Raw genomic sequence first — 15,534 nt, 5'->3', positions numbered from 1 at the left:
GATTGCTTGTTTATTTCTTACGAAATAAGGAACTGAATAGAGCTTCAAGTAAAACGTTATCGATTCTTGTGCAGCAGTAGTAATAATAAACGTTTTTCATCAGAAAGCTTCGTCCTTAATTGTGAGTAACCACAGCTTTCTTTCGAACTGCACAAGTGATCGACATTGGGCTGGTTTCTGTTCCATTTGGAAGGGGAAACAGCGCGTAAGACGAAGACTCAGACTTTATTCCGTTGCCGGTCTTTCTTAGTCCTCGTCTTACGCGTAGTTACCCCTTTTTTTTTTTAAAGCCGTGGAGGGGGGGGGGGGGGGGAGGCGAAGTTCAGTCATATTCATAGTTTCAGTCGATACGCCCCGCACTTTGTCAGCTAGTTCCCACGAGTTCAGTGCCAGTTCTTGCTCGTGCGGAACCGGCACGGCAACTGCTGCGCGAGATGCCGCCATGTTGAACTGATGACGTGCGGCACCTCGTGAACTAAATCGGCAAGTGTAGGCAAATCGAATCTAACTCGTGCACGGCACGCCCATCTTTGCCACGCTAAGGGTCCCATTCAGTACATTCTCACATTCCACCATATTGTCGAATTCGTCATCTTGTAAGCTGTGATTGGCTCAAATGGCGGCCGCACCCTCTCTGATTAGCCTAGAACTCTAAACGCAGCAGAGTTCGATGACTTGATGGAATTTTGACGGTACCCAGAATATAGAGCCGTACCTGAAACGCTAAACTGGCGGCACGCGCACGCTCGTGCCATATTTCCCTATAGCGTCTCTGGCTTGGAACAGAGCCGGCGCTAGCGGGGGTTCAAGATTTCGGAGGCCATGATTTCATTCGTCCGATCTCGGACGCCACGCTGGGAGTATGCCAAGAGGGGTCCTTTCTAAAACAGGGGTCATTAATTGCGTCCGCAAGAAAGCGACAGCGTAGTTTCACGCTTGTAGTTCTTGTCACATTCAACAATCTTCTCTCGACCGTTGGCCGGCGCCCGCGATAAGCGCACCGCAGCCAAGGTCGACTGACGTAGTTGGTGTAAGGCTACAATGCGCGTCACATTCAACAGGCAACCAGCAGCCAGCGATGTTATTTTGATTCTAGCTTGTTATATTATCGCTTTGTTGCGCATGTTACAAATCGCAACATTCGTATACGTATCAACAGGAGGAGGTCCCAAACAAAGTCAGGGACGGAGGAAGGGGTCTGTGGTAAGTCCTGACTCATGGATATATTCAATGCGGCTTTAGTGGTCAAGTAACACAAAAAAAAACGTTGGAATAATAATTAGTAAATAAATTATCATAAAAGTTTAATGGAAAGGTGATTGTTGTGCTTAAGCATATTAGTACTCCAACGTTTATTCGTGTTCCTCAAGGAGTGGACATGGAATGAGGAAGCTGGATGCAGTCAATTAGTCGAAGAGGAAGTTTTCCATTAATGAAATGCGCATTTTTATTTCTAAGAGAACGAGCAATTCTGAAGATTTTGCACAGATATTATGTAGTATGTATTAGCACGTGGCAACTTTAGCAGGACACTTAATTACAGGACTCTGCAGCAGTGTTAGAAGATAACAATGCCTCATCCCTGCTTGAAAGGATGTTTCGACAACTAAAGCAGCAGTTCTCTCTTTTGCATTGTGCGAGGCGTGTAAATTATTTGTTCTCGTTAGAGTAGCACCTGTCTCAATTATAGAAGGCAAATTTTCAAGACAGTACATTGCAGATTTGCAGACAGTACATTGCAGTATACATTGCAGTACAAAGTTTGTTTTTGGGAACGTATTACTAGCGATGGCGGACCCCAGAATATGTATGGCAATTAATAGTTTCTCTAATTATCAAGCTTTGGTAATTACATTTTAACTGATTACTTTAGGGACCATGTCGAACTTGCGGAATCTAATCCCGCCAGTGCTCAAGGACATGTGCAGTTAGAGGGAGCCCTGAAACAATGGCACCAGCTTCGACATGTACACCCTAAAAAATGCTGTCACAAATTGCATAGCTGTTCATCTCTGCTTTATTCGCGAGAGAGGCTGCGAGAGAGGCTTTCTGAGAAAGTGTTAACTGCAGACGCCGATACTTCACGAATCTGGGGAAGGATTTCTCTTAACTGTTGTTGGTTTCAGACGCCAGCATCGCTTTCACACTACTATTACTACTACTACTACTACTACTACTACTACTACTACTACTACTACTACTACTACTACTACTGCTGCTACTACTACTACTACTACTTCTACTACTACTACTACTACTACTACTACTACTACTACTACTACTACTACTACTACTACTATACTACTACTAATCACTGAAAAGTCGACAGAGGTCACCACTCACAATGCGAAGCGTACTCCTCTAACATCATCTATCCATCCGCGCGTTATCGAACAGTAGCGCTGCGGCGCCTGCCGCTTATCTATCGATCAGTGTGCGGGAAGTTCCGCCTGATTGCGCCAGCGACGGAAAGTGTAGCGCCGCTGTTGCCGCCTTAGCTAGGTTCCACGTCCCGACTGTGCAGGCTATAGTGCTCGAGATTGTTGGGTGCGCGAGCCGAAGCCGACACCAGACAATTCCAACCTGGGGCCGCTGCAAAAACACAACCGGTGACACCCTCCCAAGGACAGCGACCGTCCTCGTGAGCGAGCACCTCCGATCAGCCGACGTCGGTACGTCCTTTCAGTTTCTCACGTATATAGCCTCGTTTCCAAACGCCGTGAAACAGGTGGCATAACTGAACAGTACAGACAGGCAAAATATGTGCATTCTCCTATGGTGCGGTCTGTTTTCGTGCCGTTGAAAAAACGTATACAGGCGTACACATTTCCGCCCAGAGCACTTTGAGCGTTCCGCTGCTCAAATGCTTGTGAACGGGTGTGAAGAAGGCTTGGGAGAAGCTAGCTGCCGCGGAGGTGTGGAAGCCACCTCCCCGACACCTCGAAACTCTCGGCTTACTGCGATATTAGAGAGTTTCATTTGAGAGGGCGCAAGTCGCTTGGGTCCCTGCAAAGCCCAAACAGTGTTCGTGGGTGTGCAAACCGCTTGCGTGTCCTCGCCTCGAACTCTGTTGCTTTTTTTTTTTCTTTGCCCTCCAGCACTGCTCTCGACTGTTCCAGGTAGAATGGTAGACGTATGTAGCCCTCTAGTACGCAGCAAAGAAGACCAACTCGGCCAGCGACAAATTCTGAATTCAATTACCTGCCTGGGTTGCGATAGCGGTTTTCCTGTAGTTTACATTTATTGTTATCTTGTAATCACTTTTCCCGGCATCTTGCAGGCATCTTTGAACTTGAGCTACTCTTCTGTTAAACGTCATTGCTATTCTTTCTCTTTTTTTTTTTTTTCGGTCTTTTCTGGGAGCGTTTCACGCCAATGGCAGCCGTGTGAAACGTCAGTTGGCTTTGTTTCTCTGCGCTACCGTGTAAATTAAAAACTGTTCACGCAGTTGAGCTAGTTTCTGAAAAGGGCTGTGCGATCCCGGTATTTCTCAGACTTTGGATGGTTTCCCTGACGAGATATAATATTCGCAATCCAGAGGCCAGTTTCGCGCTGCCATTCCATCACTTGAAGAGTATTGACGGCACTTCAACTTCTTTTAACTCTAACTTTTAACACTTCCATAGATCATTCCAACCTCTTAATTAAATACAAGCCACTCTGCATAAGGAGAGTACTAAACGTAGTCCCACCTAAGTTGTTTTTTTTTTTTTTCGTTTCTTTTTTTTTTTTTTTTTTTTCCTTAGCGTTAGAGGTCGTCAGTATTTCTTGGGTACCCGTTTCAGTGACGAAAAGTTCAATGACGTCATGTCCTTATCAATGGCACTTCAACATTTTCTGTATTTTAAAGACAGTACAGGCTCGCGAGGCTCGCCTAAGCGGTTCGTATCGCTGTTGACAGCACGAAAACGACACGGGAGCGTGGACTTCTCGCAGTTTCCTTATCGCGTGTCCAGTCGGTTTCTCGTCTGCGTTATCGTCGATTAAAAAAAAAAAAAAGTTCCCCGGAACGCGACGCTGACGTTTCACAAAAGAGCGGATAGCGGGATTGCAGAATTGTTCCTTGTTTTTCTATTCTCGTGTTAGGTCGACAAGAGAGATAGTGCAATGGAATACTGTATTACACTCCAGCGAGAGGATTCAGAACAGCGAGGCACAATCTATTTACAGCGAGGACAATCGCAAGCATAGGAAAGCTAAGTATTTTGTTTCCTTGAAGTATAGAATTCATCGTGAATGACGGGGAAATATTCCGATAACCCTCACGTTCTTATTGAAGAATACAAGTGAAAGAAAAGAAAACTTGACACCGGTGGAAGCCGAAACCGCAACCCTCGCATGATGCGTGGGATGTTAAACCAATTGAGCCACGGGAACGGCGGTGTTTCTGTTTGCTTTCTAAGAACGTTTTTGTATGCCCTTAAAATTTTTTAAAGAAAATCGAGCGGGCGTTGACCGCACAGCACGTCAAGATCGGCATGCCTTGTGCTACGCGGTTCGCTTCAGGTGTGCACACCCCCTTCCTTTGTTTTACACAACGCATCGCGCGACGCCAGAACAAACGGTAGACTGTCCCATTAACGATGCAGTGATTCCCTCGAAAAACGCGAGCAAGTTGACCAGGCTAATCATTGAAGCGCAACGCATAGCCATCTATGTTGACGCTTGCATTAGCAAACCATCCAGTTCATTGCCAAGAAAACAGTTACAATTTGTGTGCATTGCATGAATATGTATCACAAGGTATGTCCCAAATATGTCGCGATAGACGTCTGTATGCTCCGAGCACGTGTTCCGCTACGCACCTAGTGAAAGTTATAGGTGCGTTTTGATCCGGCAAGTAAACGTGTTGTTGAAAGGTAGCGCCATGTATGTGTGTTTTCTGTGTGCCTCTTTTGTCCAGTGTCGGGGCCACTGCGCCTAAGGCCCTCAGTATGTCATACCAACAAGCCCAATGTGCAACCTTAGTCAACTTCATTTCTGTCTGTCTTTCATTTCAAAGGTGTCCCACCCACCATCACGAAGACCAATCCGAAGTATCAGCAAGAGACAAGGGGGGAGGAGGTCAAGCGCCAGGCGGCGCTAGCGGAGACCAACGCAGGCCGCAGGAGTTGCGACCCCCGCGTGCCTTCCGGAAGTCGTGATGACGGCGCAGGACGGAACTACGTTCGCTGTGGACAGCGTGGACAGCCTGTTCGAGTGTCCCGTGTGCGCGGACAGCGTACTGCCGCCCATCCTGCAATGTCGCAACGGCCACCTGCTATGCTCCAACTGCCGGGAAAACGTCACAAGTTGTCCCGTCTGTCGGTGTCAGCAGCGTGAGTGGATTGCGCCGGCTGTGGTCCCGCTGTACACCCGTGAGCAAAAGTATACGGACCAGTGATTACGCGATAAAGCCGATTTTTTCAACTGCCTGCGAATGCAACTTGAAATTGAGGACTGCAGTCCAAACATGGCCTTGCGAACTTTCCAGTGTACTCATCAATTTCAGTTAATGTATGTTAATTACGAAGAAATTAAGTTTTTTCGGCGACCCTGTGGTCCGCATACTTTTGCTCACGGGTGTACATCACAAACCTTGACAGTGAACATGTGAATGCATGCCGCACGCTGTCTGCGTTAAAAATGACATTAGACAGTTTTAGCGTAGCCGGCATTCTGCTTGGCGTTTTGCCGGATGGGCGCAGGCGCAAACATGTGGGCTGCACCGCGCGGGCCGCTCACGTTTGCGAATCTGCTCACGCGGTGTTCCGCCCGATCTGCCTGGTTATAGCGGAGTACAATATATTAATAACCGCCGGTGACGTACTGGCTACGGCGTTGCGCTAGTAAGCCCGAGGGCACGGGATCGAATCCTGGCTGCGGCGGCCGCATTTCGATTGCGGTGAAATGCAAAAACGCCCGTGTACCGTGTTTTGGGTGCACGTTAAAGAACCCCGGCTGGTCAAAATTAATCCGGAGTCCCTCACTACGGCGTGGCTCATAATCATATCGTGCTTTTGGCACGTAAAACCCCAGAATGTAAACACTTTCAACTCGGACGAACGGCTAGAGCACTCTCGTAATTTGTGGCAAGGCCTCCGAAGTCGGGCGGTGATCTCGGAGGCTATGTGTATAGGTGCAGCGCATACACTTTGTAATCGTCTGCTGCCATCACTGCCGCGCTTAAGTCTATAACATCCTTGCAGTATCGCATGGCATCAGAAAAGTTGTCGCAGTTTCACCTGAAAGGCGAAGCATCAATTGCGATAGCAAACTTGTAGAGAGCTATACGGAGTAATGATATTAGCTTTATCAGCTGTATAAACTTGGACATGCAGCAGCACCGGCAACACGCAGAACTGTTGTCGACGCCGTCGGCGTTTTGCCCGCGTTCGCTCAAAATGCGTGCGGCGTTGGTGACTGTTGCCGGAGCCTCTGATATAAATAGGCACTTGGTGCCGCAGCTAAACGTCGCCTCCCTTCCCTCCCCCCCTCCCTCCCCCACGGCTTTTCGCGCGTTGGAAGAAGGCGCGTTTGCTCTACATATGTGGTGATTGTAAAGGAGGAAAGAGACGCCTACTTCTGCAGCCCTTAAGGGAGCACGGCGCAGAACGCGCGTTTGTTCTCCGCCGTGCGTTCACTCCCCGTCAAAGCGCGCGCCCTTCGCGCCCTTTCACTCGCACAGACAGCGTTCGGCGCGCGGCGCTGAGCCGTGCTCCCTCAAGGGCTGCAGAAGATAGCGCCAACCTTTCCCTTTCCCTCAAGAACCACTTATCATCGGCGACGATGGCGCTGAGCCGTGCTCCCTCAAGGGCTGCAGAAGATAGCGCCAACCTTTCCCTTTCCCTCAAGAACCACTTATCATCATCATCATCATCGGCGACGATTTCATCTTCATTGACGTCATACGGAACCTCACGGCGACGCCGACGGCAGAAATCTGCTTTTCAGTGTCCATATAACTGCTGTCGCAATAAAACGACGGAACATGTGCGATCTCTTGCGCATTCATCACGATTTGGCAGTAGGCAGGCGCAGATTACGCGTGAGCGCGATCAGGAAGTGCATCCGCTAAGCCTACGAACTACGAGAGTGCGCTAGCCACTCGCTAGAGTGCCCTGCATGTACCATGCAGGACGAGCTTTCGCTTTACCCTATAAAGATTGCAACTATCGCGTGCGAAATCAAGGCGTGGACCGAGCTAGTAACGTGTAAATGGAACTCGTCGTCATTTCGCGATCTTTAATCTTTATCAGTCCAATATGAACCAACTATCCAGCAGCGAGCGATGTTGTCTACTGCGGGAACTACAGATTCCACTCTCCATCACGTCTCGTGCGCGGCAATAAAGTGCAGCAATAGGCTCGGCGAAAGAATAGCTCGCCTTTCTTGCTGGAACCACGGTGGTTGAGGACCGCCCAGGCCGGGGAGTACGGGGAAGTGTTTGCATACAAGATCGGCTGTCCGCTATCACAGACAGTCGGTCGTTACACCCTCGGCATGCGGAGGCCCACGGCTAGCCTCCAAACCCCAGACCAGTCCAACTTTGGTGTCCCTGTTGAACCTTTGGTGTCCCGAAGGCGCCGCCAAAGTGTGCTGAATGATGAAACGTTGTTTGCACTTCGTACTTGCGCAAAGGCGTATAGAGTGCATGGGCGCGCAATCTATACGCCGTTCCATACATATCAATCAACGCTGCGGAAGCTACGCAAGCCGTTCGGTCAAGAAGGGTTATCACTACGCGCGTTCCGTCTATGCTTAGCGGTAGAGCATCCGCCTCGTAAGCGTGTTGTGTTAAGCCTCACGTGCATCATCGCGCGAGTGATCGCTGTTGGCGATCGCTCGCGCGATGATGCACGTGAGGCCCCTCGCGACGGGTTGCAAATGAAAAACCTGAAAAGGACAACAAAAATAAAATTTATCTAGAAAAACACATTAGCAGCCTAATACCACAGTGTGTTTTTTCTAAGGATTAAAACTTGTTTCATTCAATACTGAGCCTATATGAAACACAGTTGCGCGGTCAAAAAACATCGAACTATATCCAAGTGTGAACGAAGCCACTGCAACAAGTCTCTTTAGCTTCCACAACGTTGACCGATATGTATGGAATGGAGTATATAGGGCGTACCTTTAGACGAAGTCTGATCCCCAAGGTACAGCCGCACAGATTAGCGGCGGCGGTGTGCTTTCTAGCGCTGCAGTCGCCGGCTGTACTGGGGGCAGGCTTACTAGTACGTGCACTAAGCTTCCAGCGACGGATTCATTCTGATGCGAATCGAGTACAATAATCCCCACGTTTTGAAAATTTGCTGCATATGCAATAACTCTCCAGGAATAGTACAAAAATATCATAGTTTCGCCCGAAAGGCAAATTATTAGCTATACGAAGTAAGGATGCTAAATTTATCGGCCGTGTAAGCGTGTAAACATTCGCCTACTGACAAAATTGACAAGTTTGGCGTCAGGCGCGCGCAGGCAAACATGAACACATCTCACCCGATAACCGCAAACACTCGCTGTCAGAACGCTGGCGTGAGCAAGAGCGGTTACAGCAACGCTTAAGATAGTCATAACGAATAGATACCAACTTTCCCAGCATGAAGTTCTCTTAAACTATATTGCCTGCTGACCCTTGCACGCTTTCACTCGCACCTACAGCATAAGGCGCGCGGCCGCGATGTTATCGCAATTGGACTTTATACGAAACATCGCGGTGACGGCGGAAGTACGGCTGGAGCTGTGTCCATATAATTGCTATCGCAATAAAAGAATTCTAAAGCTCAAAGGATCCATTCTGCAGCCATAACTTACTTGGCTTTCTGTATGTAACTGTTGAATAAAATGATGCCTGCGGTGAAACCATTGGTATAGTCAGTGTATCCGCGGCATTTCTGCGCAGCCAATATCCGGAACCTCGGCTTGGAAAAACTGTCCGAGAAGGTCAAGTTCCCGTGCAAGTACAAGGTCATGGGTTGCCCGTCCAGACTATCTGCAGCTGACAAGCTCCGGCATCAAGAGAGTTGCGATTTCAGGTCAGTTTTTTGTTGCTGTTTTTTTTTTTTTTTTTGCAGGACGTGGTATTGATTTACCTTTAAAAGCGGTACCCTTGCGACAACATTGAATATTGCCTTCATGCCCTCATGAACAGCTGACCCAAGTTTTATTCCACTGTTCGCAACGGGAAAATGTATTAGGGTTGTGTGGTTAAACCATTGGCGCGCCCTGGCGGGAAGATTAGTAAGAACTGTGACGCAGGATTTGAGGAAAAGGCGACGTTGCAGAGCCTGTTCTGAGAGAGTGCTAAAAAGCAAAGCTCGATTAAGCTATAGACGTTCACGGGTTGTTCATTCAGTAAGCCAGATGACGATGTCTCAGAACTCGGTACAGTAGGAGAAAACTTGCCGAACACCACTTCGCATCAAAGAAAATTAAAACTAGCTCACATTTATTTCTGGCCTTGGAGATTATGTTGATGCGAAGAAAATGGTTAACTATTTGAGTCAGAATCATTCACTACGGTAATCACTTAGTAATTAATCTGTTGAAATATCCACAGCTCACAACTACCTGCACATATGAAGAACACTAGTATGTGCTCTCCGTTGCGTTTCCTGAAATCAGTTTTTTAGGCATATTCAGCGTATCAAAAGTGATGCGTCGGGCTTTGTGGAGTTAACACATACCATAGGTCTCAAGGGCCGGTAATAAGCGCAGAAGAAAAGTAAAAATAAGCTTTATGGCATCCTCCACCGTCCCGTTTAAGAAGGCCGCCTATAAACATCCGACCATCCATCCATAGTTCCGAAAGTTCTGTGCGAAATACCATATAAGTGATTTAGGCAGCTTGAAAATTCGTGTTCCCCTTCAGGATGACAACGATTTGCAAAGGAACGACACTATTCGTCGTGACTTAGACGCTTTGGACATCCTAAAACGCTAATAATCCTTCTAGCTTGACTTGATTCATGTTTTTTTTTTCTTCAGGTCATTTCGGTGCCCGTACCCAAGCGGCAAATGTGAGTGGCACGGATGGCCGTTAGAAGTAAAGACGCACCTCGTCAGTTCTCACCCACACGTTTCGACGTTCGAAGGTAATATAACGCGCCGCTCACCTATTCTGAACATAAGGGAGAAAAAAATGCCATGCAGTTTCAACGCTCATTTTGGAATCAATGGGACGCGAAGCTTTCGTGAAACGGGTAATTAAATGCTATATCCTCCTAAGACCCCTTGTGCAATATATGGCACATTGTCTTCAATATTTTTTTTTTTTACAGCGGAGCTGTATGTGGCTAGGGTACCGTAGAATTTTCGTGTCCGGACACAAAAACTATCATCATCAATGACTCGCACCCACGTAAGCACTCATACCCCCGTAAACAAGCAAAAAAATGCACAGGCACATAGCCCCGTGAGCCAGAAGCTACAAGCACCCAGCAAAGTGAAGCGAACAGTGCTTACGTTCTTTGGAATCATGCATACAACATACAGAACAGCACTTCGAAAATTGTCATCATCAATGACTCATATCCCCGAAAGCAAGCAAAAGATCCAATGGCTCATACCCCCGTAAGGCAGAGGCTACAAGCACTCGTTAAAGTGTAGCGAACAGTGCACAAACGAAGATCATGCCCGAGATGCCGTCGGTAAGTGGCAGGCCAGACGGGACGGTGCATGTCGCGAATCAGAGAATGCGCCGAAGGGACGCAAATGTGTCGTCGATGTAGAAAGGTTCATGACTACTCACTTTGCGTGGGTAAGTTGCGACAACACTACCCCTCTGGTCGTTGTCGGCGATTTTATTGTGGATGTGTCGAGGCCGAAAAGGGAGTCGTTTACGCGTTGCGTGTTGGAGACATTTCGCTCGCGATGCCACATCGATCCGGCCCAACCAACCACTCAGCGGCGTACGTCCATCAATTTGACATTATCAAAGAATGTGCCTGCAGTTGCGAGTATGCCGATCAGTGTACATCACAGTGACCACAAAGCCATTGTGACCGTCATTACTGAGTGACAATGAGCGATGCAATAAAGTCTTTAGCAGAAGGTTTCTTATCACGACGCTTACAGCTCCGCTGGTCATCCACCTTCGCAGGGCAGAATGGCCTCGAATTTTTTTTTTCGATATTAACTCGCGAATGACTATTCAAAATATTCATCCTGAAAATCGTGCTTGTGAGACTGTACGGAAGATTTACTCGTAAACCGCGCATTCTCACACCAGCGTTTTGACAGCGAGTTTCCGCGGTCTTTTAAAGGTAATGGAGGAACCGTGAACGCGCTGTGCAGAATACAAAACGCAGTCAGAACAATTTGCTGCGCAAATTTGTTCCGACTGTGCGTGGTTATGTGGCCTCCAAGATCACCCCCTTGCCACCTCGGAGGCCCCGGTGGCAGTCGCGCAGTAATTGCCAGAACGGAGCGAGCCAAAGTCATGACATATTCGCTGTAGATTCTTTAGGGCGTTCTTACGCTTGCCAGTATCTTTTTCTATGAGAGGTTTGCACCTTCACTTACCCCAATAAAGCAGCACTCCTTCCGGGTCAGTGTAGTTCAGGGTCCGTATTTTACGTTTAGACAGCACACATGTTTATGCTCACCGTTGAACAAAAACCCGTATTTTCCCATGTGTCGCGTTGATGCGAGACGCAGCACGACATATATAGTGGACATCCTCATATGATATGACATCCTCATATGATATTGCTACGATACGGGGAGACGCTTGGAAGTGAAGAAAGACATGAGTTCGGACTGTGATCTCATCGGTCCCTAAGCCTCTCACATCCATCATTTTCATTAATAAACGCATCTCACCGTAACAGTATGAAGGAACATACGGATTTTTATACGGAATCCCCGTAGTTTCACGGCATCATATGGGACTTTCCCCATATGATATATGGGAACCCACAGATTTTGATACGGACCCCGTATGTCCACATGAGGATCGTATGTGACGCGCTAATACCATGGCTATTGCGTAATTCCCAATTTTAAGTCCATCTACAGAAAATTGTAAGTAACGAGTGACTTGTTATTGCATTTAGCCTTTGTATGACGCCTGTCTGCTTTTCGTTTGGTTTCATATGCCCTATATTTTTTTACAGTATCAGTGTGCCGTCCCCCGTCACACAAAACTTCCAACAGGAGCCGGTGAGGAATATGCGAATAAATAAAATTAAATTAAGTATCCTGTTATTATTTAAGGGAACTCGCAGGTTCTTATACAGGCCCCCATATGTTCATAAGGGGATCATATGGATTGTGCCCCATACGATAAATGGGGAACGTGCGGGTTTCTTTATATGGAACCTCGGATACGTTCATGTGTGATTACTGGATACGGAGCATGCGCTTTTCTTTTCGACAAGGGTGTCTCACGATTATGCGCAGGCGAGGAGATGATGCTGCGCGTGAATGCCACCGGTGCAGACGCCATCGCCTACTGGGTCCAGATTCAGCTCTGTTTCGAACGCGAGTTCATGATGGTCCTGCGCAGGACGCCGATAGCCGAGGAGCTGTGGCAGTTCTGCGCCGTCATGCAGATGCTTGGCCCGAGCGACGCGTCGGACAGGTTCGCCTACCACATGCAGTTCAGCGGGCTCCACGGCCAGTGCGCCCACGAGGGCATGCCGCTCGACATCGAGAGCAGCGTCGAGGTTGCCATGGACAACGGCGACTGCCTCCAGTTCGAGATGAGCAACGATCAGATGCAGCTCTATGACGGAGTGCTTCGGATCAAGTCGACCGTGAGCGACCTCTCCTGAGTGCTCGCGGTTGCGAGCGACAGCTGCGCATGGTCCGCCCTTCTGCTCTCGGGAGTGAATTCCACGCGAAGTGCAACGAGCGATGAAGGCGTGCTATGATATAACACTGCGTTTGCTGGCTAAGCCTAGTGAAAAGGTGTGGCCTTATTGGAGCTCCTTGTTTGGAGCTCGAGCCCAAAGAACGCAATGGTGCGTTGTATTGCTGTAACTGGTCGCAGCAACCTTGTTTTAATATTTCGTGTTTTATGCCGTTCAATAAACCTCAAATAAAGTGCCTGCAGTTAGGGGGCGGGGCAATGATGGCGTGTCAAAAACCGTGGTGCGTTGTTTCCTGCATTTGGCTGTCGGGTGTACGCGGATACCATCCTAGATGGCGTTGTCAGCTATACCTCTCTTGGACTCGGATGCCTCGGCCTCCGATATCGTGGGCTGATGATAGGTTCAGCCGACAAATCTGTGTTCTTGTAATTTGTACAACTCCACTGCCGCCCAATTCGTCGAAACTTCCTCTGCAGGAAAAAAAAAAACATTGTTTTTATTTTAACTTTAGAACACAGGCTTTTCTCCGGCCCGAATGAAAGCGCAGAAAGATAAAGAAGTCGGACTAAAGATGGCTTGTTCTTGACAGGTTGGTTGATACTTGGTGAAGCCACTCTAGCGCAAATAAAGCAAACACAAATGACACGAGAATGAGCATAGAAATTGTTTCTTTTGTAGCAACTAAATTTCACGTAGAGGAACTTCTCACTACCAGAAGCTTGGAGTATGCTATATCCCCGCTGCGAGATAACGTTCTTTTATTAAACCTAAGAGGCCTCAATACGTGGCCTTGCATTACGGTTAACATAAGTGCCATTACATTCGAATTGGAAGCGCTTTATGAGTATCAATTAGACTGTTTGTTCCTTTCCGTCTTCAGAACGAAATATGTGGTCCCGTAAAGGTATGCATTGAGCATAACGGTTCATTAGCATTCCGAAATTTAGTGGGTATGTCGACAATTTTTTTGGCTACAGAAGTTTCAACTTAATTATTTTTATCTGCTCGCCTGTAAACTGAAATCTGCATGTTGACATTGATCTGCATTGGCAAAGCAAATGCATAAGTATTGGTTCGTGTGTTTCCCTGTGGCGCGATATTATGACGGTTCGAATGATTCGCTTTCCGAACCGTTATTAGAGCGCGCCCCCTTGGCTCCGTAATATATGTTTGATATTGCGATAGGTCGACTTGTTTCAATGAATAATTTCGGTTTTGGGTCAATATTATTTTAAGAATTCATTTAGGTGCTTTTCGGCAACATTTCTTCACACATGAAATCTATCTCCGCGGTGCACTCCAGCTTTCAGACTTTTAGCGAAGGCCTCAGAGTTTGCCTTGGTTTGCCCAGATGCACGTCAACAGAGGCAACTATTGCGATTGCTGGGGACCATCCGATGCAAACTCGCATTACGCTGGAAGCCCTGAGAACGCACATCAGACATTTTGCACGTGCCCCCTATCGCAACCTTGCAACACTACCTTCAAACAGGAGCCAAGCATCGTTCTCTAAAACTATCAAGTACGACAAACTTCCCTCGGGCTTCACCGCTGCATCTAAACCATAGATGCCCCCTTGGCATTTCGCCTCTTGTGTAATTTGTAAGTTGCAAAATAGCTCTTTCACCTACTCCATATCACAAGTCGTTTGCAGAACTGCCGTACACAGCTAATGCCCTTGCAGAGCGGAATATAGGTCCGGGTTTATTCAGTGGCGTAGCCGGGGGGGCAGTGGCCCAGCGGGCACGTCCACCCATGTCGTGCAGTCCTCAATCTCATCCACTTCGTTGCAGTTTAAACCTATAGCGGCAGCATTAAGCGCCAGGTCATAAATTGCACAATTGCACGCCAATGACACAACGAATCTTTCCAGAATTTGGCCCATTTCAACGTACTGACGGTTTATTGGAAGCTTTTAGGAGCAAACAAGGCCAACCGAATGATCATTTCTGGCGGGAGGACCCGGAAAGCTAAACCAGAGTCGTGGCGCTGTGGCTATACCCAATCACGGAGGCTATACCTGAGTCAAAACATTTCTTTTTTTATTTTACGTAAGGAGGCAGCACCTCCTTGATCGCTTTCCTTTGCCAAGGCGCGTAAACTCAAACGTGCAGCTGCTTTTGCTTGTTCCATATACTTAGGGCAATTATTCTCGCTTATTTCGTGCGTTATTTAAGTCTCAAATACTTCAAAGACAGTGAAGGAGCGCAACTAATTGTCTTCTTCATCAACGCTTCATCATTTAAATCTGCCATTGAACGTTAACATGCACTAGTAAACAGTGGTTAATATTGCATGCCGCATTTCTCTTTTACCAGTCTCTTGTGTAATTTGTAAGTTGCAAAATAGCTCTTTCACCTACTCCATTTTACAAGTCGTTTGCAGCACTACCGTACACAGGTAATGCCCTTGTACAGCGGAATATATGTCCGGGTTTATTCAGTGGCGTATCCGGGGGCCAGTGGCCCAGCGGGCACGTCCACCCACGTCGTGCAGTCCTCTATGTCATCCACTTTGTTGCAGTTTAAAGCCCCTATAGCGGCAGTATTAAGCGCCAGGTCGTAAATTGCACAATTGCACGCCAATGACCCAACGAATCTTTCCAGCGTTTGGCCCATTTCAACGTACTGACGCTTTACTGGAAGCTTTTGGGGGCAAACAAGGACAATCGAACGATCATTTCTTGCCGGAGGAGCCGGAAAGCTAAACCAGAGTCGTGGCACCGTGGCTATGTCCG

At 47.7% G+C, this 15,534-nt stretch overlaps 1 protein-coding gene across 1 annotated transcript; it reads left to right on the top strand.

Moving 5' to 3' along the window:
• Positions 1 to 2,433: 2,433 nt before the first annotated feature.
• On the top strand, positions 2,434 to 13,750 carry LOC119432936 (E3 ubiquitin-protein ligase Siah1). Its single transcript, XM_037700082.2, has 5 exons — positions 2,434 to 2,672; positions 5,003 to 5,318; positions 8,885 to 9,017; positions 9,970 to 10,076; positions 12,385 to 13,750. The coding sequence occupies exons 2-5, from the start codon at positions 5,144 to 5,146 to the stop codon at positions 12,756 to 12,758; spliced, it is 789 nt and encodes a 262-aa protein (XP_037556010.1). The 5' UTR covers positions 2,434 to 2,672; positions 5,003 to 5,143; the 3' UTR covers positions 12,759 to 13,750.
• Positions 13,751 to 15,534: the final 1,784 nt, after the last annotated feature.

The sequence above is a fragment of the Dermacentor silvarum genome, chromosome 11 (assembly GCF_013339745.2).
Source record: "Dermacentor silvarum isolate Dsil-2018 chromosome 11, BIME_Dsil_1.4, whole genome shotgun sequence".
NCBI classification, from domain to species: Eukaryota; Metazoa; Arthropoda; class Arachnida; order Ixodida; family Ixodidae; genus Dermacentor; species Dermacentor silvarum.
Note: the sequence above shows the minus strand (reverse complement) of the source record. Positions and strands in the feature narration are given on the sequence as shown.